Source organism: Pterocles gutturalis, unplaced genomic scaffold, assembly GCF_000699245.1.
Source record: "Pterocles gutturalis isolate BGI_N339 unplaced genomic scaffold, ASM69924v1 scaffold29654, whole genome shotgun sequence".
Lineage (NCBI taxonomy): Eukaryota > Metazoa > Chordata > Aves > Pterocliformes > Pteroclidae > Pterocles > Pterocles gutturalis.
The window spans coordinates 1-26,385 of record NW_010136671.1 but is presented as its reverse complement, the minus strand read 5'-3'; the positions used below and the strand labels follow the sequence as shown (position 1 = coordinate 26,385).

Here is a 26,385-nt window from a genome sequence, read left to right as displayed (position 1 = left end):
CCCCTTTCCACGGCCGGGTGTTGAGTGCTGAAGGAGCAGGGCAGGGAGACAAAAGGGGCTGCTCCTCGCAAGGCGGCTTTTTCAGGTACGGGGAAGGCATGGCACTGCACAGTCCCGAGCATCGCACAGGGTCTGCGTGGCGCCTCTCCATCCTCTGGAAAGAGCTGAGGCTCTTATGTAGGGGATCTCGGATTGCTTTCAGTTAGTTTCGGTGCAGGGCGCTGAGCCAAAGGAGGGTTTGGGTTCTGAAGCTTGCCTTGCTGGCTAACCTCATCCAACTACACACTCTCTCATCCAGTGGGGATTGCTTCCCTGAGCACCTCTTCCTTCACCTGCCTCTTAGAAACTGCAAATCTGTTTTTCCTGCAACTAGTAGAAGACACTCAAATTTCATATCTATGTTCCACTAATACAAGCCTTCTGTTCCACTCCTCTGCACAGATAGGTATCCCTAAAACTTAGGTGTATCCCTAAAACTTCTAGGTCATTTTTTTTGTACCATGTGGCATGTGTTGGTTTGATTTATGACACGTTTATGGCTATGCAAGAATTTAAGATTTGCAAGTGTGCACTTACATCTCTCTCCCTCTGCAGCTTCCTAATCTTTATTTACTTAATATTTCTTTGCTGTAGAATACCCATCTGAAACTTGAAGCCCTAGTGCAAAATCAGCTAAAACCAGTCAGATTTCAGTGAAACGTTCCTGGTTTGTGAAGATCTGCTCATGAATCATTACTAGAATAACTTGAAGCCAAGCATGTTATAGTGACTGTTTTGAACTAGCTTGACTTGATTTTCAGGGGAAAATTGACATTGTCTCCTTGCAAGAAGATTGTCAGCACAGAGGTAGCTAGAGACCAGCCAACTAATCATTGTATTATAGTGACCTTAAGAGGACAGAATAGAAATTAACTGTAGGTAAAACTATATGGGCAGGAATGGCAAGATGGAAAGCAAAATAAGGTGATTTTTTGACATTAGAAGGATCACAGTGCAGTAATCTCATTAGAAGATTTACTGTCTGAATACAAAGCCAAGTCAGGACTCAAAACAGGTAAGATGTAGCCTGTGAATCAGTCCTAGCGAGAGCTTAGTTAGATGGCATCCTAGTGGCACACAGACACTCCTGAGCTTTGTTGTCCACAGATCAGATAGTTCATGTGCCTGCTGGCTTAAGTCTCGCAGGAGGTCAGCCGTGCGGGAAGATTGTATGTCATAAGCAAATGGCAATTGCCCCATATAATCAGGAAATATGTAATGACTAATTTGCACCCCTTTCCATCTGCAGTTTGGTAATGACATCCTTGAAAGCTGTTGGCTTGTGGCTTGGTCGTGAAAGGAAATTACATGATCAAGACCTCTCTCTGTCTTGCTCTGTCATTCCCTCTCCTCCCCAGTTTCACCCCTTCAGTAAAGTTTTTATCGTTTGGCCAGCTTCAGAAAGATTTAACAAAGGGCTATCAAGGGATACCAACCAAATTAGTACAAGTCTGGGGAGAGTCAATGTTGGATAGAGGGAGAGCGCCAGAGCAGCACTGCCATCGGGGGAAAATCTGCAGCACAAGCTGTGCTCTTTCCACCTTGACAGCTGCCAGTGCTGATGTTCCTGCTTGCAGCCAGTGCATGGCTTGGAGTTAGCTACCTCCTAGTGCCATGTTTGTTGCAGGACAACACTAATGAACGCTGACTTTATTTGTGTATGCATTACTATGTAGATAGGAACACACACACTTGAGTGACCCTAGTCTATGGGAATTAGGTGCCTGTATGTAACCAATTTTCTACTAAAGATAGCCCTCACAAGCTGAACACCAAAACTGAGGCTCTGTTATCAGGAAGAAGGATTTGCCCAGCTGTAGCAAACTGAGGCATTAAACAGAATGATGCACAGATAATCCGGTGTAGATCATTGAAACTATCGTTAGCAGATCCAGCTCTGAACAAACACGCAGAGCAGATCTGTTGAGTAAGAGATTGTCACTCGTGCACAGATAACGTGTTCTTCTTGGACAGTACACATGAGTAAGGATAGTTTACGTGACAGTGCTTGGTTTTATGCTTGGATGACTGTTCACAATATCTGAACTGTCAGACTCATTCCACAGTGGTTACTGCTGAGGAAATTCCAGAAGTCTCCTGGGGTCTGAAGTGTAAGGCTGTTTTGGATGCAGAGCAGCAATGTGTGAAACTTGGCGGTCAGCTCTCCAGCAGAGGCATGTGCTGGGATAAGCAGCAGTCAGAGAGGTAACGAACATGCTGAGATGCAGTAGGCTTACAGGGCTCGGTCCTGTGAGTCAGTACTCGCACAACCAGGCCTGGCATAAGGGAAATGGGGATCTCTGGGAGTATTTCAGAAGGCAAGACCATCTGCCTGAGCAACGCTTTGTACCTGCAGGCTTCCGATCACCTCTATCCACCTTCCACGGGAATGTGGGTAGGGTCTGTTCAGTCCACGTGACAGCACCAACAAGGCTGAGCTGTAGAGGAACTCTCCCGGGGTTCTACCCTTTCTGAAATCCCTGTGTCCTTAGCGTGGGCCTCGGGGTTACCAGAGCATAGAAAGCTGTCCCAGCTTAGGCAGGCCCTAAGGAAACACATACAGAGTGTGAGTATCCACATGGCTTAATCTTCCTCATGTTATCCAGTTGTTAATTCATTAAATGCAGGAAGTGATTGTGTTGCTTTGTTGCACACCTTGGCTGCTTGCCTTTCCACAGCAGGTATTTGGCTTGACATCTGTAATGAGAGTGTGTATCCACTGGCAGCAGGCCCAGAAAACCTAAAAGACAATTAAACAAGAGACAGCATCTCTTCCATTTCAAGAAGTGAGGACTTTTCCTAGCTGCACAAAAGTGAGTTTGGAGAACATGTCCCAGATAAAAGTCTTAGGTCAAATTTTTAACATCACCTAGAAACCTTTTAACATGGCAATCTCTGGAGGGGCAGGAGTGTTTCATACCAAGTCAGGTGTTTCCTCCAGTGCTGTGATTAGGAATGAATTATGTTCTGATTTGTCAGACGAAGCTAGAAAAATGTCAAGTCACTGCTGCCTACTAGTGTCTACAGTCAGAGGGCATACACTGTTGATATCCCCTCTTTATTATTATATTACCTTTTTTTCTGTACCGGTACTATGTTTCATAGTTAACCCTTGCTGTGATAGGGTGCTATTCCCTAGCACCTCTGACCACTTCTGTGGATCCGTCTTTGTCACAAGGTACAAACATGTAATCATCGCTGCTCGCGCAGAGCCAATACTGTGGCTTTTCAATCTCCAGGAAGATTTGCTGGAGGTTGTAGCCAAATTTCAATATGATGCTATAATTTTGTGCAAAATATAGTTTATATCTATCAGATGTTTGATTTCCTTGAATTTCCTTGTATGTTTCTCTAGTTTTGAACTGTTTTCAGTCCATATTCCCTTGTAAATAACACCTGAATACGTAAGAAATACAAGTGCCCCGTTGTTCAACTTGTGTCATGAAGGATCTCAACTCCGTTTTTTTGACTGCATTGTAGTACACATCACACACCGTTGTGCACTCATTTCTTTACCTTTTGAGATGTTAACGTTTGCATTTAAAATGGTCTGTGTTTTCTTACCTGTCTTCCTGGGTCTTCACCTAATTTTAATATTCTGGAGTCCTTAAGTTTGCCTGAGGTTCTCCTTTACCTGCACTCATTGATGACAATAACAGCCTGGAAAAACGCACTGTTAATAATTGCAAAGTAATGTGTTTGTATTACTCAAGCATTACCTTAGCAGACTTAAAAGGTTGGCTTTGACATCCGTTCGTTTAGTAATCATTTATCCGTTTTTCAGTTTCAAGTGCCAATTTACCTTTTTCTGAGATAGCTGACGGGATTGCAGTTACTGCAACACTCTGACCTTACTTTGTGTGACTCCTGGACATAGAACAATTTCAAAAAGCACATAAATTGACTGGCTGGTGGTAGACTGAGTGGTTCTGATGTTTTATACCTAACAGAAAAGGTCAAGAGGAGCTTCATTTTGAGGATGGGAGCAAATTGTTCAAGCAGTTTGTTCTTGCCCCCACCGAGGGGGAAGAACCCCCAGGCTTTTTAGGGGCAGGCATGTATATATATTTGTTTATATATATCCTGGATAAAGATTACAACTGGGTGACTCCTTCCCACCCCCACATGGCTGTTCAGCTGGTAAGCCTTTGAGGTCATCACAACTCCTGAAAGGCACAAAAAGCTCCTCTTGGCCTTACCAGCAGCTGAAAATGCACTGCATCTCATGAACTTCCTTCAGGTTTTTGCCCTTGGATCTGTAAAAACATTAGGAGCAACTCTCTATTCAGAAGGTGGAGTGGATCTCTTGCTGTGGGCTGCTAGGTTCTTGTTTGCGAGAAGCAGTCAGGTTTTCCTATTGCTGAGGCAGATCTTGGTTCCATGGTTTGCTCATTCATTCAGGTATAATTACACTGAATATGTGTCGGGCTGCTGCTGCTTGAGTATCTGGCTCCAACATCTGACAGCAGGACTTAAGACTTTGCCAGAGCCTTGCAGAGGCATGGTACTGCATTTCCTGTAGCAGCTGGTGGTTGTTCCAGTGGTGTTATCTAAGCATGGGAGAAAGGATGCAGAGCCAGCAGTGTGCTGCCACTGTGCAGATACTTTCTAGGTAGTAATATTTTGCAGTGGTGGGTAAAAATATTTGGGGTTCCCCAGGGAGCATGATAAAAAGATTGATGAAAAGAAGTGTGGGCTTTTTTCAGTTTGAAAAGTTAAAACTATGTTCATTTGAAGCTGAGCAGCTCATGAGCAGTAAAATGCATGTTTCATTTCAGGGCATAGTTACCTAAGATGAAGTGTTTGCTTCCCAACGGGACCCCTCAAAGAAGCTGTGAAAACAAAGCCTCCTCATCCTTATACTTTAAGCCCGATAGCAAAGATTTCCCTCAACTGGGAAATGAGCTGTTTCAAAATAAATGCATAAAAATTTGTTACACCTGCAAATAGTTGGAAGTAAAGCAAATATGAGTCTCAAAAAATGAACAATTCACCTGATTAAAAAAAACCAAACCAAACCCAAAAAAACAGAAAAACCCCAAACCTAGGTTAAGTCAATTTCAACCCAACTAAGTTTTCAGGTTCAGTGGTTTTTGAGGGTGTGCTTTGGATAGTTGTGGTCTTTTGGTTGAAATGGTGACATGAGTTGGGAAAGCAGTGACACGAGACTTGTGACCACGTAAAAATGGGTACACTCATTGGAATCATCACAAAATCTTTGAAGTCTTCTCTTATGACACCCACACTGTAATCCTGTGTGTTACTTTCATTGGCTGTGTTGCAATGAAGGAAAAATGAAGAAGTCATACTTGACTTCCACCCTGGAAGATAATAAAGCTGCCATCTCAGCGAATGTTTTCTTAAAGCATTTTGAGTGCTACAGGCAGGTTCATTCTTCAGCATATTTGGATGCTGTAGTAAAATTGGTTAAATTGATCCTGGCAACAAAAAAGTACCTGCTGTTTAGTTGAAAGGGAGGAAAAAATGATAAGTTTGCTTAATTCTCAGTAAATTATCCAAAATAGCATACAAAAGACTAGGAGGGACAAGTATTCATTTCAGCTTGTTAAAGGGACCTGTTTAGAGAAAGAGGTGTTTGGAGGAAAAACATCGATAGCATTTTTGTGATCACCGTTGAGGTTACTGTCAATGGTTATCTTCCCCATTATCTTATATTTCTCTCTTTTTTTCTCTCCTTTTTAAAATTTTCACATTGCTTGACTTCAAATAGCCTCAATACACACAGAGTACAGGAATATGCAAGGAGACTGCTAAAAATTACACTAAGGAACATGAGCACACCATTTTTTCTTTCTTAAAATTGCTAGTGAGTGCTGGTGTCAGGAGTACACAGGGAGGGCAGAAGAGTAAGCTAGAGGGATTCTTTAGAAAACAAGCTACTGAAAAAACAACTTCTGATTTGCTTGAAATTCAGCATTTTTATCTTTGGTTTTCTTCTAAATAGTCAAAATTCCCATAAAATTACATTGATCAGGACATTGAAAAGAATAATTTTACTTACCTCCAAATACTGTTTTGCTGTAAGATCAGAGTAGTTTAATTTAGATAACCAGTTTGCCATTAGCATTTGAGTATGTGCTTGCATTTGACTAGGAGTGAGTGAAGCCACAGTGTCCAATATGAACCAGCTACAACAGTGTCTGTTTTCTTTGACTGTCTTTTTATGAAAAATGTGTTCACAGTGAGCAGAGCTTATGTGAATTGCTTCTCATTTGTAGAATGAAGGTCTTTGCTGTCAGAGCTGAAGTGCCAAACAGAGAAAGCCCAGAGGGGAGTGAGAGAAGAGCAGGAGTTAGCGCAGCCTTGTGCACTCTACCTCTCACAGTGGGAGCCTGAGGACACAGGGACTCTACCTGTCTTAGCTTTCTGGAAAAGGAATTAGCAGAAAGTGAGGAGTTGATAGACTTTTGACAACAGGAATTCAGCGAGTCAGCAAAGATGTTTTTATTGGCCTGATTGCTGGTCTGCTGCTGGCAATGTCTGGCTTACTCAGCCGTGAACCAGCCTAGATTGCCCGGATTTCTGTGTTTGTTTATCAGTTATTGATAATTCAAACATAAAGCTTTCAGAGCGTCAGATTTCTTGAAAAGTCACTCTTCATTATTTTTGTTGTGTGACTAAGTGCCTTTCACACAAAGATCTGACATCTGCATGGACAACTCTTCAGTAAGAGCAACCGAGCTGTGTTCAATCTGAGTTAGTACTTAATGAAAGACTGTGGAGTTTGATGGTCTTCATTATTTTTGTTGTGTGACTAAGTGCCTTTCACACAAAGATCTGACATCTGCATGGACAACTCTTACTTTTCAGTAAGAGCAACCGAGCTGCGTTCAATCTGAGTTAGTACTTAAGGAAAGACTGTGGAGGTTGATGGTCCAGAAGTTCTGGGGGAAGTACAGGCTGTAGTTCAGATCCTTTTAATGAAAGAGAAGAGAGCCTATGTGTTCACACAGCGGATTGTGGTTGATTTTGGGCATGCCCTTCTGCTGCCAGTTACAGTATGCTACCTACCCCCAGACCCCATGTGTCACAGTGAGGTGCAAATTAAATTTTGGCTTTGGTATTCTGCTTGAAATTATAGTGAACGTTTATTCTGGCTTGGCAGAAAGGAGGAAGTAAAAGCATATAGGGTGTATTCAGATTTTATTTGCACCCATTTTGTGCTGGTATTGCTATGTTATGGGGCTGGGTGAAGCTCAAACACAAGCTGTCCGGAGGTGTGGTTTGTATCTTTACTAACTGATGTTCAGTAAATTCTTAAAAGTGATGGCATATGCTGCTACCTTCACCTGTGTTTCATTCTGCACAGGCAGGTGCTTCACTCTCTCCAAGATCTGTCAAGCTTTTCCCGTGGCCTCTCAAAGTGTCAACATGCAGATACGGGATGTGTTCTGTGAAACTAGAATCCACTAACTTGCTGAATTGCTCTTGACGGTTGTTTAGCCACCTGGTTCTCCAGGTCTGATGAATGATTACTTCACAGGGCCATCTGGACTGTTCTAGCAACAGAACATTTTGGAGGGTCAATACCACACCGTTCGGTGAAGCAGTTAGCCCAGCGGTGCTAGGTAGGCTAGGTACTGGCGCTGTCATGATTGTGCTTGGATTTGTGAATAATACTGAGATCACAGCATTGCAGTTTGTAACTCATTGGGAGGTTGTCCCAGTATTTGGATGCAAGGAGGTATGATTTATCCTGACCACGAGGGGTTTTTTTTCTATGCAAAAAGTAACAAAAAGGTAATAACTTCTAGAAGCTTCTCCTGGGTGAAATTATTTTGTGGAGGAAAGCTTGGACTTGGGCTTTAGGTTGGTCAGTCAATATAGTTCCTAACTGTAGGCATTAGCATTTATATCAGATGTGACAGAAATTTGAAAACATGGGTAATTCAAGTCAGGAACTCTGTCAGTAAAACTGCTGAGTAAATATACTATTGATCACTTTCCTTTTTCACTGAGCCAGTATAATACTTTTGCAATGAAAGCAATTCCAAAATAAGTCTTGCATAACAGCATGAGGAACCTATCAAACTCCACATCTGGACTTCTGTGGAGACTTGGCCAACCCTATATAGTTTCAAATTTCTTCTCATTGTGGAAACCCCCTTATCACTGATTGTTTTTCTGGGGTGAATTAATTTTTTTTTTTAATTGTTGTTTCTCTAACCAGTGATTTAGATCTGGTGGTTTCTAGACTAAATGAAAATTTACTGTCCCCTATAGTTTTGCGGGGAAAATTAATTTGTCTATCTCTCCTCCTTAATTTCTGCTCCATTCTGAACTAGCAAGTCTGCTGCTGGCCTTCCCCTCACAGCAGAAGTGTAATGTTTGCTATTCCAAAAAAAAAATGTTTTAATCTCTAACCACACACATCTTGCAGTTTTCTTTGGAAGACTTCCAGCCCCTGTTTTAGAACATCATAGCTTATTTTGAACCTTCTCCCTCTCTTGGATTTCATGGTCTTGCCTTCTGATTTTAATTCCTTTCATCTGTTTTTTTCCAGCCCCCCTCCACACCAACCCACCCTCACCAGCTCCTTTACTTATTTCACCTGTTTCACCAGGAATGCTAGCTGAGAGTGGATGATCTTTGCAGACTGATGCTACTTCTCATACCAGTGTCACCTTTTTTTGTTATTGGTGATTAATCAAAATGTGTGTCTTTAAAGTGCTTTTTCAGTCAGAAGGAAAGATTCTCCCTGGCACCACCCCATTCCTTTAATTTGCCAAGTGTGCTGTGATAACGAGACAGCAGGAGTGAAATGAAATGAATAAGAGAGTAGCTTAGGTGGCAGAGGCTTGAGCACAAACCAGAAGGCCAAGCACCCCTCAGCTCTGTTACAGGGAGCAGCTTCCAGTGAGTCTTCTGAAACTCTGGGCTTGCATCCCCTGTGGTGCAAACGCGACCTTCTAATCTTGTTTGTCCCATCAAGGTTGTCTGAAAGGCTATCACAGACAGAAATGTAGTTCAGAGGGGTGAGCAGGGACCTGGCATTTTTCCTTCTTAATCCTGGCAATGCTAGCAGTTCATTTAGGATCCTCTCAGCATTTTCACATTCGTGTCTTGATCACACTTACAGCAGAACAAAACTGTCAAGAAAGAACAGATATGGATCCAAGAACCATAAATACACTCATTGCCCTGACTTGGGGGCAGAGGAAAAGATGAAATGTGTATGCATGCTCCTGGGTATGAGAGAAGGCTCCCTTCTCCATGATATGCGTATGTAATAAAAAGGTCAACAAATGTGATAGAAACCTTTACAGAGGAGATCCCTTAAAGGTGAGTATTTCAAGCTTTTACAATTTTATTGGCATTTTGGTTTTAGCATGAACAACTGAATTCTGATTCTCCTGTCTGCTTGCAATCTCAAAAAAAAAAAAAAAAAAAGTGACTGCAAAAACTAAAAAAGAGGAAAAGAAGAATTGCCAATATTTTTTAAGTCTTATTATTTCTGTGGAAGCATGTAATATGTATCTTTAATAAAAAAGCCAAGCTGAGAGTATGGACTTTTTCATTTGGTCCCCTGATGAGCTATGGAGCTTTCGTCATTCTGGAAACTAGTTGCATGGACAAGAAAGAAATCATGAATCTCAGGAGCTCAGTGTGTCACTTCAGTGCTTAAAAATTGGTTTTGGCATTCTGGCATTTCGTATTAGCTGAGTCAGAAAAGCTACTGAACTCTCCTCCACTGCCTTCTCAAAAACTGAAGGTTCATTTGGAGGTAAGGTGATTAACGGGGTCCAAATGTGCTCTCAAAACACGCCACTTGTCTAGTGACCTCTTATTTCCACAGATTTTTATAAGGTGGATATATATGAAAAACAGTGCTCTGCAAAAGAAAAAAATATTGTATTTCCCCCCATTTACCTATCTTCCAGTGAGGAATAGGAGAAATGGATAGAGTGATATTGGAGTTGCCAAGGCGCCCATTGGAGGGAAAGGTCTTACTTCACATATCCTCTATGGCTGAGTCCCTGGAGATACAGGCACGTGGGATCTGCTCAACTGTTCTTGCAAAAAAATTTGATCATGTTCCTCATGAATTTTTACTTTCATGGAACGAGGTAGTTGGACCTGTCAGAGGTTAATAATTGGTTAAAATAAATTGTATTTGTTAATGATGCAAAATTATTGAGCATAGCTGTGTTGAAATCTGCCTGTAGAAAGATGTCACAACGCTGCATGTTTCAAAAAAGGGCAGATGACATTTGGTATGAGTGAGCCTAGTTATGCCTATAACCTACCTGTGTGTGTGCAGAAGGAACAGTTATTGAAATCAGCTATTGGCACTGAGGAAGCAGAGCTGGGTGTCACTGGTTTGATGTTTTTAAAGAACTGTGTACAATGTCTTAGGGCAGTCAAAACGGCATCTAGAGTTTTAGGAAGCATTTAGAAAGGAATTATGGGGAAAAAGAGGAAAATATGAGAAAGTCATATTGCTTTCAATGTGTCGTGTTGAAAGCAACCAGCTGTGTGCACTTGGACAGGGTGTGATTAAATGGTAAAAGTCATTGTCACCAGATGCTGAGCAGGCTGAAAGTAGGATGGGTTTGAAGAAGATGCACTGTAAGGACTGTAGATGCACAGCTGCAATAGTAGGGAGCTTGCACTTGAACTCTTGCTGAGCATTAGATCAGACTAAAGGAAAACAGCTTGTTCCTTTTCTAATTTCTGAATTGTGCTTAGATTCTCAGCCTGCCTTCTAGATTATTCCATGGATAGTGTCTTCCTCTCTAGAAGTGTGCAGGAATTGTGAAGTCATCTGCACTGACTGGCACTAGTAGGTATTATTAAAAGTAATTTACTGCAGGTAATATTAAAAAAAAAAATCACAATGGTGTTCAACAACAGACATCTCAGGCTTTTTTTTATACGTGGCAAAAGTCTTGTTTCACTTTTGCACGCAACACCAAAATGCCTATTTGCTGACCCAGAAGTTTTCATGGCAGTCTGTATAATTTCTGAAGGACCCGTTTCCTGTGGAGTCACTCATAATATCCTGGTATAAACAAGAATAAATGCAAAGTTTGGAATAAGTCTGCAATATCAAGCCAGGGCTGGGTGTAATTTTCCTGGGATTTTCCCATCTTATGTGATAACAACATAAATGCAAATAATTTCCAGAATGGAAGCAATCCATAACCAACAGACAGTAAAGCGTGGATAATGTATCTGTCACCTGACACATAACCAGGATGTTTGCATTAGTTAGCATTCGGCACAGACACAGAAGTGGAGGCCAGCAAACCGGTGTTTGTATTCTCTATTCTTCTAAGCAAAAGTATTTTTCAGGGACTTTCCAGTATTTCTTTCGATGACTTCCTCTATGATTTCCAGCATTTATACATTAGAGAGAAATATACTTTTGGTATTGTAAGAATCGTTAACATTGAAACCCAAGGGAACAAATTACAGTTTGTGATTGAAAAGACTCTCGATAGAAGAGCAGACCTACAGCAACCAGGCACAGGAGCGGAGTTTGCGGATGGGGAGATGACACGAGGTTGTTGCTTGGTTATCTGGTTATTGTTACCGTCCTCTTGGCCCCAGACTGAAATTGTTGGTGAAAGGAGAAAGTGAAAGTGGTTTGGAAGGAAGATAAAGTAAGGGACCAAGAAAATAGTTGAGGATGGAAAGGACATGTAAACACCTTTGCTACATTTCATTGCAGGGAGGGCAGTAGAGGAATGAATGGAGGAGGGTGATGAATACACGGGGTGGCTCTAACGTGGAATGGCCCTCTGACAGGGTTGCAGAAATACAGTTTAAATCCCAAATGAAGTGGCCAAGGGGAGCAGAAGCTTAGATGAGACTGGGAAAAGGAGAAGACAGACAAGAATATGTAGCTAGCTGCAGTGAAATCTCAGGCTTCTTTCTTTCATTGTGGTGCAGATGTCCTGACTCTTTACTCACCGCCTGTTCAGCTTCCTTGCATGTTACACGGGCGAGCATGTGCACACACAAACACACACACACAGCTGCTTACTGAATAGTCTGCGTGGGTGCAGTTTTCTCCTGTGGCTTCTGCATGGCCTGATAACTGGAGGGCCCCTGGGAACATTGTTTAGGGTTCAAGTGGCTGAACGCCTCAGTCTGATGCCAGAATAATGTGGGTTGAGGAGAGGACTGACATCAATCTTACTGCGCAGGGTCCTCAAGAGGAAGCAAGCCAAAGATAGCTCTCTTACTTTATGATCACAAAGGCAGCTGGCAAAAATCCTTCTGCAGTTTAAAAAATATCTGGATCATAGGTTAAAGTGAAATAAAAGTGTGCGTGCCTGAAATGAACAGGTAAACACCAGTTTAAGTTTGCTGGAACTGTCATGCGGCAGGCTCCTCTCTGTATCTCCTGTGCCTGTTGCTACACGAGCAGCTTAATCTGACTAAGACATGCTGCTATTTTGTCACATAGCTCCTTACTTTCAGCCAAAACTGAAAGCTCTTTCAAAGCTCTTTCAGCCAAAGACTGTGTACTACCTGGTGGGATAAATTATTTCTGCTGTAGAAAAATATATGGAAACGTATATAGAAACATACAGATTTCTCATTGCTTCAGAAAGAGAGCACATATGTTGTCTGATGGATAGGGATTCACTTCTGTTCCAGCTGCTTTTATTCCTATTAGAAAGCAGGAATCTGGCTTTTTTTTTTTTTTTTTTTGCCATATTCTGTGTAAGTACCATTTATTTGGGGCTATATTTAGTCAGTCTCCATTGTGTATTCTGTTTCCTCTATAAATTTTTCAGTTTTCATGGAAATGGTGGTATTTGAAACAGGAAGGGGTACACGTGGATGCCTACTGGATCTCCTTCATATATGGGTTCAAGTGTCTGTTCCTGATCAAACAGGACCAGGCCCTGAATGTATATCTTGTAGATTTCAGGTTTCCAAAACACTCAAATGCTCTCTTGCATTTCTCTTTTCTCCTATCCAGGGAAAATCCCTGGAAATTTTAACCCCTTTCCGCTCTCAAGAGAAGAAGCAGGCCTGCTTCCTTGCATTGTTCATCCCTTGATTGTGCATTGAGCAGACCGGTGGGCAACAGGTCAGGGCAGAGCAGCTCTTGCTCCACACAGATGGTAGCTGGGACCTAACCCCGTTCTGTGGTGGTGATGTGAGGAGGGCTCTTTCTTCCCTTTTGCTCTGGGAGTGGTACTGAAGCAGACAGGAAAATAGAAGCCACGTTTTCAGATGAACTAAACCTGATCTGATTGGTCACACATGCTGGATTCTCCAGAACACAGAACGTACAAAATGCCCAGTGGGTCCATGCTGCGGTCCATGCAGCCCAGCACCAGTGGGACAGGAGATGGGGTGGTGACAGTGTGAAGCATCACAGTTTACCTGCCAGAATCCTTCCTCAGTGTTCATACGCGGTATCAGTGCTTCTCTCCCAAAGGGTCCGAGCATCAGCTCCTGTGCACGGTGGGAAGGAATAGCTGCACCTTTTAAAAGAGGCAGGCATCGAATGCTCCGAGTTATGATCAGAATAGGAGGCAGTTGCCACACAAGGGCAAATGCTTGATATTAGGTTACCCAAAGTAAATGTCACAAATTCCCATTCTGATAGTCAAATAGTGGCCATTTGATGCAGTAGATTTACAGCTCTGGGGCTGATCAGGACACTGTCAGTGTTTAGGCATCTGAGGGTAAAATTCTCTTGTCTGTAAGGTGCTTAAGTAAGGAGCCTTGCCCTATGGCCCACCAAGGACTGGGAATAGCCTGAAGAGGAGAGTGAGCTTTTTATCCTTCCCAAAGAGTTTATTATTCCATTCAGGAATGTTGGTTTACCATAACAAGTTGAGTTATGGTACCCTGTACTAAAAATTTGTATTTCAGCTCCAGAAATCAGTCTGAGGTGGCAAAAATGAAACAGACTGTTTCCAAATAAAGCAAATGAAAATGTAAAATAACAAGCAGATAACAGAAAGGTTTTTGTAGAAAACATTTAATAATGCATTGTTAGGAATAATTACACTCTCACAAGCAAATTCTTTGTATGTAAGCTGCAATTTTTTTCCATTAGCTGATTGAGCTGCTAATTAGACATACAACCAAGTCCCTGTCCAGAGCAATGGGATTGTGAGTAGTTCTTAAGAAATAAATAGTAAGAATGGAAAATCTAGCAAGAATGAAATAAATTAACATCATTTTCTCCATTGTAGAGAAACGATTCAATAAATACATTTATAAATAGCATGGAAATCACAAGAAATAAATACCAAATCCACGGTCTTACAGATTCTGTAGGCTAGATTTCTGAAGTCAGAAATCACAGTTTGCAGACTAGCCACAGGATGACTGTGGTTCAGGAAACTGTTGTTGACACAACATACTAGTGCACTCCAGGGGAGCAAGAGGAATAATCAGTTTGCTGGTGTAATAGCAAAATAGTAAGCCTTAGCGTAAATAAGCTGTGCTGTAAGTGCATTGCACTTAACTAGTTGTGTTTGGCTGAAGTGGCTTCTGAGGGTTCTTCATTTCCTTCAGCAAGCCACTTCTCTTATTCAGCATCTTCAGTGTCAGTGAACAGACAACGTGTCCCACACACAACACTAACCATTTTGAAAAACTTTCTCAAATAGATGCAGTCAAATAAATAAATAAATAGCTTGATAAATAAATTCATACACAATGAACAGAATACTGAGGCAGGTGGTGGAAGGTGGTACACGGCCTGAATGATGCTTTTCCCACATTTCCCTCAACGGAGGAGTGGCAGCAGTTCCCAGATTTTTTCTGTCTTGGTGTTTCTTAGAGCGGTGAGTCAGAGTTCAGTTGAGCCCTGTTAAGAGATGAGGGAAGAGGATAATTTCAAAGGAGGTTCAAGAATGGTTATCATTGCTTAACATTGCACAAATAGTTAAGGATCAGTGATCTGTTTCCAACTCTATGTGCTATCCTGAGGCATGTTTCAAAAGCAGTTACTGAAATCCCACTGTGTTAATGTCTGGTGCCCAGGTAGGAAACATCTGGAGCACAAGTTTCTGCATTTAGTCCCATCAAGAAACTCATTAACCCAGAAATATGAATTGTTAACATATGATAGAGCAAGAAAAGGGAAGATCAATTTTTTTAAACCCTTGTTTTTCAGAGGGAGCCAAACACTTTTGTGTTCCTTCCCTCCAGATGGAGTTGCCGGTACTCAGACGTTTAGTAGTGACGTGTCGGCTTGAACAAGGACCCTGCAGTAGGGTCAGAAACATTAAGACTAATTCTATAATTAAGCAGTAAGTTTCCCTGTTCTTTAAATCTCATTAAGAGAAAATGGAAAGTATCACTAAGAAATATTATAAATTGGCTTTTTTGGGGGAGGTTTGCCACTCAATTGTCCAAATTGAGAGGGAGTGGGACTTACTTGGCCAAAATTGCCTTTATGATCAGCTGTACCCAGGGAGCAGTGGGCTCCAAGCACACCTCTCTGCCGTCCTTCAGAGTAGCTCTGCAAAACGGGAAAAAAGAAAAGTCAGGAAACTACTACATGGATTTGTTTATTCACAGAAAGTAATATTGCATTTATTTATTAGTTAGTATAAATTCATCCCAATCTCTTCTAGGTTAGACTTGGCCATTTTGTTATGTGTGTTCCCCAGCTGAGGAGAGTAAAACCGTCCAGAAGTTGTGTGGGTCTGTGTGCCTGCTCTCAAAGCAGTCACACGTTCCCAGAAATCTTTCTCAATATACATGGCTACTTGTTCTGGACTTGTTTACATTAGTAAAGATTTCTTACACAAAGACTGAAACTTCCAGGGGTAAAAAGGAGTTTTGGCAGTAAAAGTCCTTCCTCCATGCTATTCAAGACCAGACTAGTTTCATTGTTCCCCTGAATCTGCTTGTGGGAACTTAGTTTTTCTCTCTTGAGACTGACGCAGACTTTTAATGGCAGTTTCACCTGCCTAATAAATGCAGGATTTAAGCTACATTACTGCCTCATGTCTTCAGAACTGACCAGTCCTTGAAATTCATGTTCTACCACCAGAAATATTGAATATGTCCCGTAACAGATAAATAATGATCAGTTCAGGAATATATAAGGTCATACAGATGATGAAAAACATGCTGTATTGCTTAAACCCATCTCTCTCAAAAGAATAACCACATCAGACTACATCACATCAACCCGCTGTCGTTCTTGTTGTGAAGCATGAACGCCCTCGTGAGCAGCAGCAGGGTGCAGAGTGTAGGGGAAGGAGAGGGAGGCTCTCGCAGAGCTACTTACATGACTTCAACGTTCTTGCAGTGGGGGCCGCTCTGTGTCAGCTTCACATCCTGGATGGATTTAGGAGGGATGAACTTCGAATGAGTGGCTATGCACTGGCACCGGAGCTCGGTTCCCATCCTTGCCACAGCCCTGCCTGTGAGCAGAAAAGGAAGATTGAGGTTTGAGAGGCTGTCTTGTCATCACTGTATCAGAGATAAAGTATGGCTGCTCTATTTTAACAACATTCATTATTGAAGTACTGCATAAATGCTCCCGGTGTAAAGATCAGCTGCTTATTAGTTTCAGAGGAGCTGATGCCCAAGTACATTTAGAACTAAATTACACATCTTTTAAAATAACCTATTTTGTGGTTACTTGTACTGACCACACTGTACATTCAGTTGCATCATTTTAATATCTGGATGAACAAACTGGCAGCTATACAGAAGACAGCACCCTAGATTTTTTCATTAGTTGGAGGCTCGTCCATGCTTATGTGTTTGTATTGTTTGTTCTCTGTTCCCAGCTGTGTGTGACTTGCATGAGGCAGTATGATCATTCAGTAACAAATATGAGATCACAAACTGTCCTGTGTGCGGGAAGGCAGAGAAACATTCAGACACTTAAGAAGATCCCATCTCTAGCCATATGCACTTCAAGGGAAACATTGAAACAAAGCAAAGTGAAGTTCCATCCTTAAATTTTTTCCCACAAGATGTCAGTAACTCTTCAGTACAAGGTCTAAGTGGGTAGATTCCTGACTGAAGAGAAGTTGCTGAAAATCTCTCAAAAGACACTAATTTGCTGAAACAAAAACAAAGCTACCTCTCTGCAAGGACACGCGTCTTGGCAGATGCCTGCGCAATACGACAGCTGTGGGGATCTTAGGAGGGATTCACTTACCTTGAGACATAGCCGCTGAAATCAGGACAAGAGCCAGCACAGCCAGGAGTTTGCCGTTCATGATTAGACGGGAGTTTTTCGCTGTGTTGTTTAGCTCGGGTTCTGTGGAGCAGGGACCTCTCTTGTCCCGGAGGATTGCTGATGCTTGCTGTGAGGATCCGTTGTGCTTATATACCGTTCCGTGCCCCGCATGTGTGCTCTGCTAGCATGTAGATTGCGTGAGAGGAATTTCCCAGATGCAGTAAAAGTGAGTCACATGACTGTTGTGAAACTCCTTCCTCGGTGACGAGGAGTTATTCTGCTGAGAACAATATAATATATTAATTTATTAAAATATGTAAATAATAGCCATGCATTCCGATTTCTTCTGTAAATTTTTTACTTTTTCTAATGCATACCCTGATTTGGCAGTATAACTTTATGATGGTTTTAGTTAGGTTTATGTTCTAACTTTTTATTGTTTTCTTCAGGGTAGTAACTGTTCTTTGTAGGGATGCCAGATATTTAATTTCTTATCTCTGTTTATGCTGATAGCTTCCACTTACCTGATTTTAAGCAACTGGAGTGGAAATTGGGCAGTGCTGAAATCCCTGAAATATATTTTAATGTCTTTTCCATTGTCTTTTTCAGTGACCCTAGGTTTTAACAAAGGGAAATGACATTAAATATTATGGTATTGCTGTAGACATTTCTGTTAAAGAGCCTTGTTGCATGAATGCTGAGGGTTTATTTTCTGTGGCCAGTAGAGATACTACCTTGCAAGGGAGATAATTTCGAGGGAAGACTTGGGCTCAAATGCTGATCTGTTGCTGAAACAAAGCTTTCATTTGTTAACCCATCTGGAGTGTGCATGATTAGAAGAAGCCATTCTGTTTTGGTGCTGTAAAAAGGTTGGCCTTTTGATTGTGATGACTTTTGCTGCTTGTCATCTCCGACCTCGTAGCTTCACATTTCTGTGATCTGTGGATTTATAGAGGTACTTCTCCCTAACTCTGAGGAGTTCATAAAATCTCAGTTATCCTTAGCATCTAAAACTAAAATATATAAATTCAAATTATAAAATTATAAAATATAATTTATTTATAGTAGTAATTTAATAGCTTGATCATAATTTATAATTTCCACCAAGTTTGTCTCTCCTACTTCTTACGGAGCATTGAGTCAACAAAAGATACCAGTTTTGACTCCTAACGGTGCTTCTCCTTATCTGTGTGTCTTAGAGAGCATTACAGAAAAAGACATTTAGTTCTCTGAAGGCATGAAACAGGAGATGATTTTACTAGGTACTGAAGGTTATGTTTTATTGTTTATATTGTATTATGTTGAATATGTTATGTTAAATTAACAGGATGGTTTCACTGGTGTCGAATTCTAGATGTTGAAGCTTTAACCAGTTTACTTTGAATGAAGTTTTGCTGATTCTTTTCTTTTGGGATCTCTCTCTTTCTCTCTGTGTCTACATATGCATGCACACACAGAGGGTAATTAAAATGTGATTAGGGATCCCCCTCTTCTGAGTTACTATTTGCAGCTTTATTATCTAATTTTGGTGTGTGCTGAAGAGTCATTAATGCCTGGGGCAAAAAAACAAAATTCCCCCTCAAATCCCCAAATGAAACAAATGACCGCTTGTCCTCCTTACACTAGACTCAGCTATTTCCTGAGTGTGGCAGTAACGGATCTGCAGAAATCCCCAGGTCAAAAGGGAAGCCAAGAGCCTGCTCCACCTATATGATTAACCCTGCCCCTGAGCTAAGGGTAAGTATCTGCCTGAGAGAGTAGGATATTTGTAGTGAAGTAAAAAACCTGCTATGTTTTCTGAGGGCTGAAGCATCTCCTGTGCCTCCACTTTTTCTCTGATATGACACAGTTTCATCGGGACTGTGTACAGAGGGTGTAATAGAGATGGTAGCAGCATAAAAAGGTTGAGACCTGAGATCAAGCCCGAGGGCCAGGCACTCCTAACCTGTGTTCCTGGGAGTGCCGTGCTTCGCCCAAGTTCTCCCTACTTCCCTGCAATGCTTTGCCCAGAATCTCGTCCCAGCCCTTGCCTGTAGGAACTCCAGATCCATTGTGTGATTTTGGCAGTGTGTTTTCCCCGCCAGCCATCAGAGATGACTTGTGCAGTTGGAATTGCTGCTCCTTTTGGAGGATAACGTCATGGTCTGAGCTGATACCGCTGCAAGAAGAGACCTTCCATGCTTAACGCTGTTAAAAGCACATTTGTAATGAACAAACAACAGTTACGCAATAGTCTGATTACTGAAAGACTGCTGAAAAGGGAACCAAATGCTTCCCTTCCCTGTGTTTCAAGACAGGGTATAGGATGTGTTCTCCATACTGCAGGATGGAAACTAGTGTTTTGGGGTTTTTTTCATGACTCTTTGCCTTGTCTAATGAACACGAGTCAAAAGGGAATCTTTTGGGATCTTGGCTGGGATTGTTTAGAGTCTCTCAAGTAGGAAAGGACACCCAAATGCAAGGGACACAAATACGGGATGGGGCAGAGCTGTGCTCCAGTCCCTTACTGTTTTGGGTCGCCCCAGTTTCAGGGGAATGCTCCAACCTCTGGACTGAGACAATTACTCTCTAAGAAAATTAAGAGTCTGTCTTTTCTTAGACAAATTCAGACCTCTAGCTCGAGAAGTTGTGCACACAAGAACCCAGAGGCCCAGGAGACAAAACTTTCCCTGGAATGAGGGTTCAGCCTGCAGAAGGTGAACTCTTGTCAACTCCTGTCTCCTGTGTGTCCTCGCTACCAGCCTACTCTTGTTCCCCAGGGAAAAATATCCCATTGTCTTCTGAAGCCACCTCTGCAAAGGGCTTGGCATTCGCCTGCCATTCCACTTGACCCACGGAGAGTGGAAGGGATGAATACAGGGCTTGGGAAATAGTTGCTTCCATTGCTCAAAAACGGGGCACAATGTTGTGCAAACACTTGTGGAAGTTCACAGTGAGGTGGGGCGTAGCGAGCAGGTAAGTAAAAGGCAGAATGTCTCCTAAATGTCTGGCAAAGAATGAAGAAGAGCTTAGGTCAGTTGGTGATTTTTTTTCCCAAGTGTCTAAATACAGATGGTTATGTACCCTTGGTCAGATCTCAGCAAGTGCTGGACTTTCCTAAAATCCTCTGGAATCACAAAAGAGCAGTGCAGCTTTTTAGTCAATTGCCTTTTATTTTATATGTTTGTAAATACAATAGTGTAAGTATATATTTATGTGACTGCTTGTTTATTTATGATATGTGTTTCAGCTCTGCTTGAAAACAGTCAATTCTTTATTGTAGTTTTCGGTTAAGAAATGTTTTGGGTTAAATGAACATTTCATTTGATTCAATTCAATATGAAAAGTCTTTGATGGTATTAATATAAAGTACCTAGTAATACTAGAAAATGATACATTAATATTTGTGATAATATGAACATAAAATATTAGCAAAAATTCACAAATATTCATATTAAAAATAAATTTTCATCTACTTGCTATTAACAGAGCAGATACTAAGTCCAACTAGAGAATTGTTAGGAACCAGCAGCTGAGTTTTGAAAGGCTCAATGAAGGCTGCATTCATTGCTTTAGTTTTATTTCCCTTTCATGAGTTTGGCAGGAAGCGTTTTCTTCCTGCCCAGATGACTGTGGAAATAAGATATGGAAGTGATGGGAGGAAACACATGGCAAATTTTAAGAAGTTCATGCTGGGAATTTTTGATTAAATTAGAAGTGGTCAGTAGACGTCATATGTGTCATGCATTCACCTCTGACTTTTTAAAAGTCTGTTGCTGTTAGCTTACTGCCTGCCTAAACCACAGGCAATGTAGCTTTGCAGGTGTCAGCCCGAGACTTCCTGGCAGTGCAATTGCAGCAGGGTATGCAGAGAGGTGCAGAGTTTCTCTGTAGCGCTTGGGTGAACATCGATAGGTAGCCTGCCTGTGAAAAAAGTGGGAAAATGTAGACTTCTGAATCTGGAATAAAAATATCCCGGTTAGTATTATGAATGAGATATGTTTTGCATAAAAGCTGTTAGATATAAACTTGCTCATCCATTGGATCTCAAGCCAATGGATATGTCAAACATGGCTGTTTACCAAAACTTGTGGCATCTGCGCTGGGACAGAACAATGGGGGGATTTAGTCTGTATGAAAATTCAGATTTGAATGCAGAGTTGCTCTGAGTGGGGGTTCCAGTGAGGGTCCATCTCTCTCAAAAACAAGACTGTCTTGAGAGTTTCTTACATGTCTGTTTGCAGTCTGATGTTCTCTCTAGCCTGCGGCTATCCCCAAAAGCTGAAACTCCCCTCTCCCACCCTGGGGCTCAGGAGATCAAACTCCGCAGGGCAGTCACGGTATTTCTGCCTGCAGGCCTCCGTTGGTCTGACCACATCTCTCTGGGCTGGTGATTGCTGTTAGAACCTGCGCCTTAGCGCTTTCTGTCCTCAGAATGTAGATTTATAGTGCAAGGCTTAAACGAGGTGTAGCAAATCGTTAAGAGAAAACATCTTTAACACCTTTTTTTGACTGTAGAAAGAAATTAACAATAAATGAAATGGGAATTAACACATTAAGCCAGTGTTTAGTCTTACAAACATTCTCCTGGGCCCCTGAGCAGTAATAAATGTAAATTTAACATAATAAATAATTTAAGCTGCAAAATCCTTTTGCAAAGCAAAAAATTTTGTCTATTGTAGTATCAAGTAGAACTAACATGAGAGAAAAAAATTGCAAAAAAAAAATCCCATTATATTAAAATAAATAATCTGGTCTTTTCTTCAGAAAGATGACTTCTAAACTTCTTTTTCTATAGATGTGTATATGTATCTCTCTGCCTGCCTCTTCCTATCTATAATTGGAAACTAGATCACAATAAATATCACTTCAGAAATAATACAGGTAATTTAGTGTCTCTAATTATAGCTGCTCCCTTCTGAAAGCCGTTAGCCTATAGTCATTAGGCTGCCCTGAGGCTGGCAGTGACTGAGAGCTGTTGATGAGACATCGGAAGCAGCTCACAGGAGGTAGGTGTCATTTTTCTGTCAGTAGTAAGGAGTCCATGCTTAGTGGCTTCCAGTGGCACTACAGGTACACCCCATCAAATACTGTTTAGTTAAAGTCAGTTATAAACACTCTCAACTGTAAGGAGTCCATGCTTAGTGGCTTCCAGCTGCACTACAGGTACACCCCGTCAAATACTGTTTAGTTAAAGTCAGGTATAAACACTCTCAATTTCCTTCAGGCAGTCACATTTTAATCATCATTCCCCCTGCCAGTGAGTGGCATGTCTCATAGATGATTTTAAAGATATGCTGCCAAAAAAGATTATTCTCTGGGTACTCCTAGAAAATGAAGTAATCTTTGGTCTTTGTAGAACATATGAATTACTGCAGTTGTCAGGAGCAGCGGGTGGAGAATCTGTGCCACTTTCTCAAAGATGGTTCTTTCATGGAGAAATGGATATGAATTCACTTCTGTCATGGCCACCCAGAGGTGTCTCACTTTTGAGACAAAGAGACCTGGTTTGCTTCATCACTTCTTGTAGGGAGCATTTGGTCACCTATGCTGCACTGCCTTAAACCTTTCCCACTGCTACTCTGTCTTCTTGAAAATGGGAGCCAGGGCTGCACAGTGCACTGCCTGTGGGTGAGTCATGCAGTGACAAAACAAGTGTCAGTCATTAGTTCTTCATTCAAGCCCCAGTAACTCCTAACTTTGGAGTGGGTTCTGTTCCTAGACATTCTGTTCTGTGGGTTCTGTTCCTAGACAGAAACACAGCAAGTGTTTCTTCTCATTTCATATCCTTGAAAAACTCCAAGGTATACTTTTCCTTGATTTTTTTTTAATCAGTGATTCAGTATTGCCTCTGGCCCTGTAATTAGATGAAGTATCAAGTGAATTCAGAAATTCATTAATGAAACAATTACCATTAATACAAGGTACAGGGAGAGCAACAGGTGCTTACAAGTTGTTAATGACCTATTATTCCTGAATCAACGAATTGACGTATGTGCAAAGACAAAAAGATCCTGTGTTTGCACAAGTACTGCTCCAGCAGAAAGGACTGCCATTGTGCCTGTGTCCAAACTGAGCAAAGTAGGGACCCAATTGTCCCCATTTACAGCAGTGAAAGCTAGTAAGCTTAGAAATGCCAGCTGCAGGTGTAAATTATCATAGAATCATAGATTCACTGAATGGTCTGGGTTGGAAGGGACCTTAAAGCCCATCCAGTTCCACCCCCTGCCATGGGCAGGGACACCTCCCACTAGCCCAGGTTGCCCAAAGCCTCATCCAGCCTGGCCTTGAACCCCTCCAGGGATGGGGCATCCACAGCTTCTCTGGGCAACCTGGGCCACTGCCTCACCCCCTGCACAGGAAAACATTTCTTCCCAATATCTCATCTAAATCTCCCCTCTTTCAGCCTAAATCCATTACTCCTTGTCCTGTCCCTGCATGCCCCGATCCAGAGCCCCCCCATCTCTCCTGTAGCCCCCTTTCAGCATTGGAAGCTGCTATAAAGTCTCCCTGGAGCCTTCTCTTCTCCAGGCTGAACACCCCAACCTGTCCTCATACAGGAGGTGCTCCAGCCTCTGAAATTATACCCAGAAAGAGGAAGTGAGTCTCTTAGAGCTGGATTTTTGGAAGTGTCAAACACTCTCACTTAGTGCTGTCTCTCAGCAGACGTTTAGGTGCATCATACCATAGCCTTTTGGGTGGTTAACACACGGGCTGTGTCAGAGCTGGGAAAGTATTTCACTCCTCAGGCGTTTAGAAACATAGACTTAGAGAGGACCGTTGGAAAGAGTTACTAATGCCTGAAGAGAGTGAACATTTTCATGCCAAGAAATTAAAATCTGCCTTCTAATAATAGCTTTCAGCTGCAGCTGTGCTAGTAAAGAAAACAATTTACCTGGCTGAAATAGCCTTTACGATGAGTCGGACCCAGGGAGCAGTGGGTTCCAAACACACTTGTCTGCCAGCTCTCCGTGTATCTCTGCCAAGAAAGAAACAAAGCAGCTAAGGCTAGATGGATGCCTCACTCTGTTAATATTTTGAAATTTATCTTATTTGGCAATTAAGTACCTGGAGGACATGGTACAAACTTGTGTTTGTTAAAGTTGTTTGATATTTTCCAACTAGTAGTTCTGAGAGAAGTGGGGTAAAATTATTTTCCTGCATTTTTTGCATACTTGGCCATTTAATTTTTTTTTTTTTTAATGAAAGATGTCAATGTAGGTGCTTGTGATGCAGTGTTTTTAATGAGCCTGATGAGTTTTTGACTGGGTTTCTCTTCTCTGTCTGGTTATAGTTTAGCAGATCTTTCAGGAACTTAATTATCTTGGAAACTTTTTTTATTTAGATCAAACCTGGCTGAAATTGCCAATTACTGGTAAACTGGAATTGGATGACACGCAATGCAGCACAGATGGTTTGATTGTACAAGTGTTATTTGTTTATGAAACCATAGGGAAAACAAAAACCTGAAAGCTGCCTTCTGTTTACGTGAGTGCATTGAGTCGATCCATGTGAATAGTTCCTGGTGTCACTTTAAATGAAGCTTACCGCATCTTTTACTCGGTACTCACATGGATTTTGCAGTTGAAGTTCCACACTCCTCACACGGGAAAATAAATCCTCACAGGGAGGAGTGACACAGGGAACAACTTCTGGTACTTCAGACTCTGCCACCTGCAGACCCAGTCAGTGGAATTTAGTTCAATTGTGTCAGTGGGATCAAGATTAAATCTTTGATTCTTCATTGTCTAAATTATTCACAGTGTCCTGAATGTCTTATGGGGATCTCATTCTCTCCTCTGATGTTGGTCATAATTAAGATATTAGCATAGAGGGACTTCTGAAAGACTGTCTGGAAGTAGCATGTGGCAGTGCCAGGAAATGAGCTCATTGCTTTGGACAGGAGGCCTCATACCTTACACTGCCTGTCTGGGAGGCTTTGTGAGGGCTATATAATTCCACCCAAAGTAAATCAGTAACTAGGGTGTGAAATGCCAAGTCACTTCCTCCTATTGAAAGCAAGATGCTGTTTTGCAAAAGTGTTCACAAGATTTCCATATTTTTGCAGCGAGGTCCTCTTTGGCTTCATTCTGAATAGCCTTGGGAGGGATGAACTTGGCATGAGTGCATATGCACAGGCATTGGAAAGCATCTTCCTCTGTCTTCAACGGGGCCCTACCTGTGGAACAAAAGTGAATTATGTCTAGGGAAGTGAACAATCCCATTATTTGCTCCTACAAAGCAAGAGTATTCTCTTCTGTCGGCCTTATTTGGACACTCTGATTTGCTAAAGACTTTGAGATAAAACTAACTGCATCTGCACAACAGCAGCGGTTCTATTTTCAGAGCTGCTGGTATGCGGATGCATTTAAAGTTAAACTTGTATCTCTGAGTGAAAATCCTTGGCTGTTTCATAGTGCATTTGTGCCTGGCCAGATTCGACACCTAAATTGCATCAGTTGAACAAAGTATGTTAACATAATTGACTATGTCCACATATTCTTTCCTAGTTTCTGCCATCATCACCTGCTCATATTCTTTATTCTCTTCTGCAAATTGCATATTTCTTGCTTTGAGGAAGCAGTATCATTAACCTGCCTACCAAGAATAAAAGTACAAACAGGAGAAAGTTATCGTCTGGAAAAAAGAGATGTATGGACATATCTAGAAAAGAGGTCCTGTCCTAATTCAAACCTTTCTTAAAAACTAGGGCTAGGCATAGATTATGGCATGTGCAAAAACTTTTACCTGATGTAATTGCTGCAACTTTTCATCTCAATCTTATGGCCTATATTTTGATAAGACTCTGATGACGTTATTTAGCCAGTGTCTTATGAAGGCAAGACATAACTAGTTTCTCTTGTTCTCAGAAATGCTTTTGTCATTTTCACTTTGGCTAAAGGGATTTAGATGCCTAATTCTGCACTGAAAAGTGTCTCTAGTCACCGAACGGGAAAAGATGAGCTTAAAATGACTCAGGCATTGTCACCTAAGTCACTTTTAAGCTCTTCTGAAAATTTCATTTGTTCAGAATATGAACAGAGAAAGTATCTGACAGTGAGAGTTGTAACAACACCGGATTAAAATAAGCACTTAGGAAGTTACTAGTTTTTCTTTCTAATCTCATGCATCTAGAATAATCACAGGTGTTTAAACCAGAAGATAAACACATGGAATAAGTGAAATCTCTCAAGTATTCACAGAATCACAGAATCACA

The 26,385-nt window shown here is 41.5% G+C and overlaps 1 protein-coding gene across 2 annotated transcripts; it reads right to left on the bottom strand.

Moving 5' to 3' along the window:
* Positions 1-14,642: 14,642 nt before the first annotated feature.
* Positions 14,643-17,285, bottom strand: LOC104460427 (interleukin-8). Of its 2 annotated transcripts, none has more exons than XM_010082398.1 (4): positions 17,164-17,285; positions 16,283-16,414; positions 15,422-15,505; positions 14,643-14,848 (listed from the first exon to the last, which is right to left on the bottom strand). In XM_010082398.1, the coding sequence occupies exons 1-4, from the start codon at positions 17,226-17,228 to the stop codon at positions 14,818-14,820; spliced, it is 312 nt and encodes a 103-aa protein (XP_010080700.1). In that variant the 5' UTR covers positions 17,229-17,285; the 3' UTR covers positions 14,643-14,817. The 2 variants fall into 2 exon arrangements, with proteins under 2 accessions (XP_010080700.1, XP_010080699.1); XM_010082397.1 differs by having other exon boundaries at positions 14,818-14,848; positions 16,283-16,418; positions 17,168-17,228.
* Positions 17,286-26,385: the final 9,100 nt, after the last annotated feature.

What these genes read in the sequence shown, in the direction of transcription:
- LOC104460427 (XM_010082398.1), bottom strand. Translation starts at nt 17,228, where the DNA reads ATGAACGGCAAACTCCTGGCTGTGCTGGCTCTTGTCCTGATTTCAGCG. An exon ending in TGCAAGAACGTTGAAGTCAT is followed by an intron (nt 15,506 to 16,282) that starts GTAAGTAGCTCT and finishes CCCGTTTTGCAG; the next exon opens with AGCTACTCTGAAGGACGGCA. An exon ending in ATAAAGGCAATTTTGGCCAA is followed by an intron (nt 14,849 to 15,421) that starts GTAAGTCCCACT and finishes ATCTCTTAACAG; the next exon opens with GGCTCAACTGAACTCTGACT.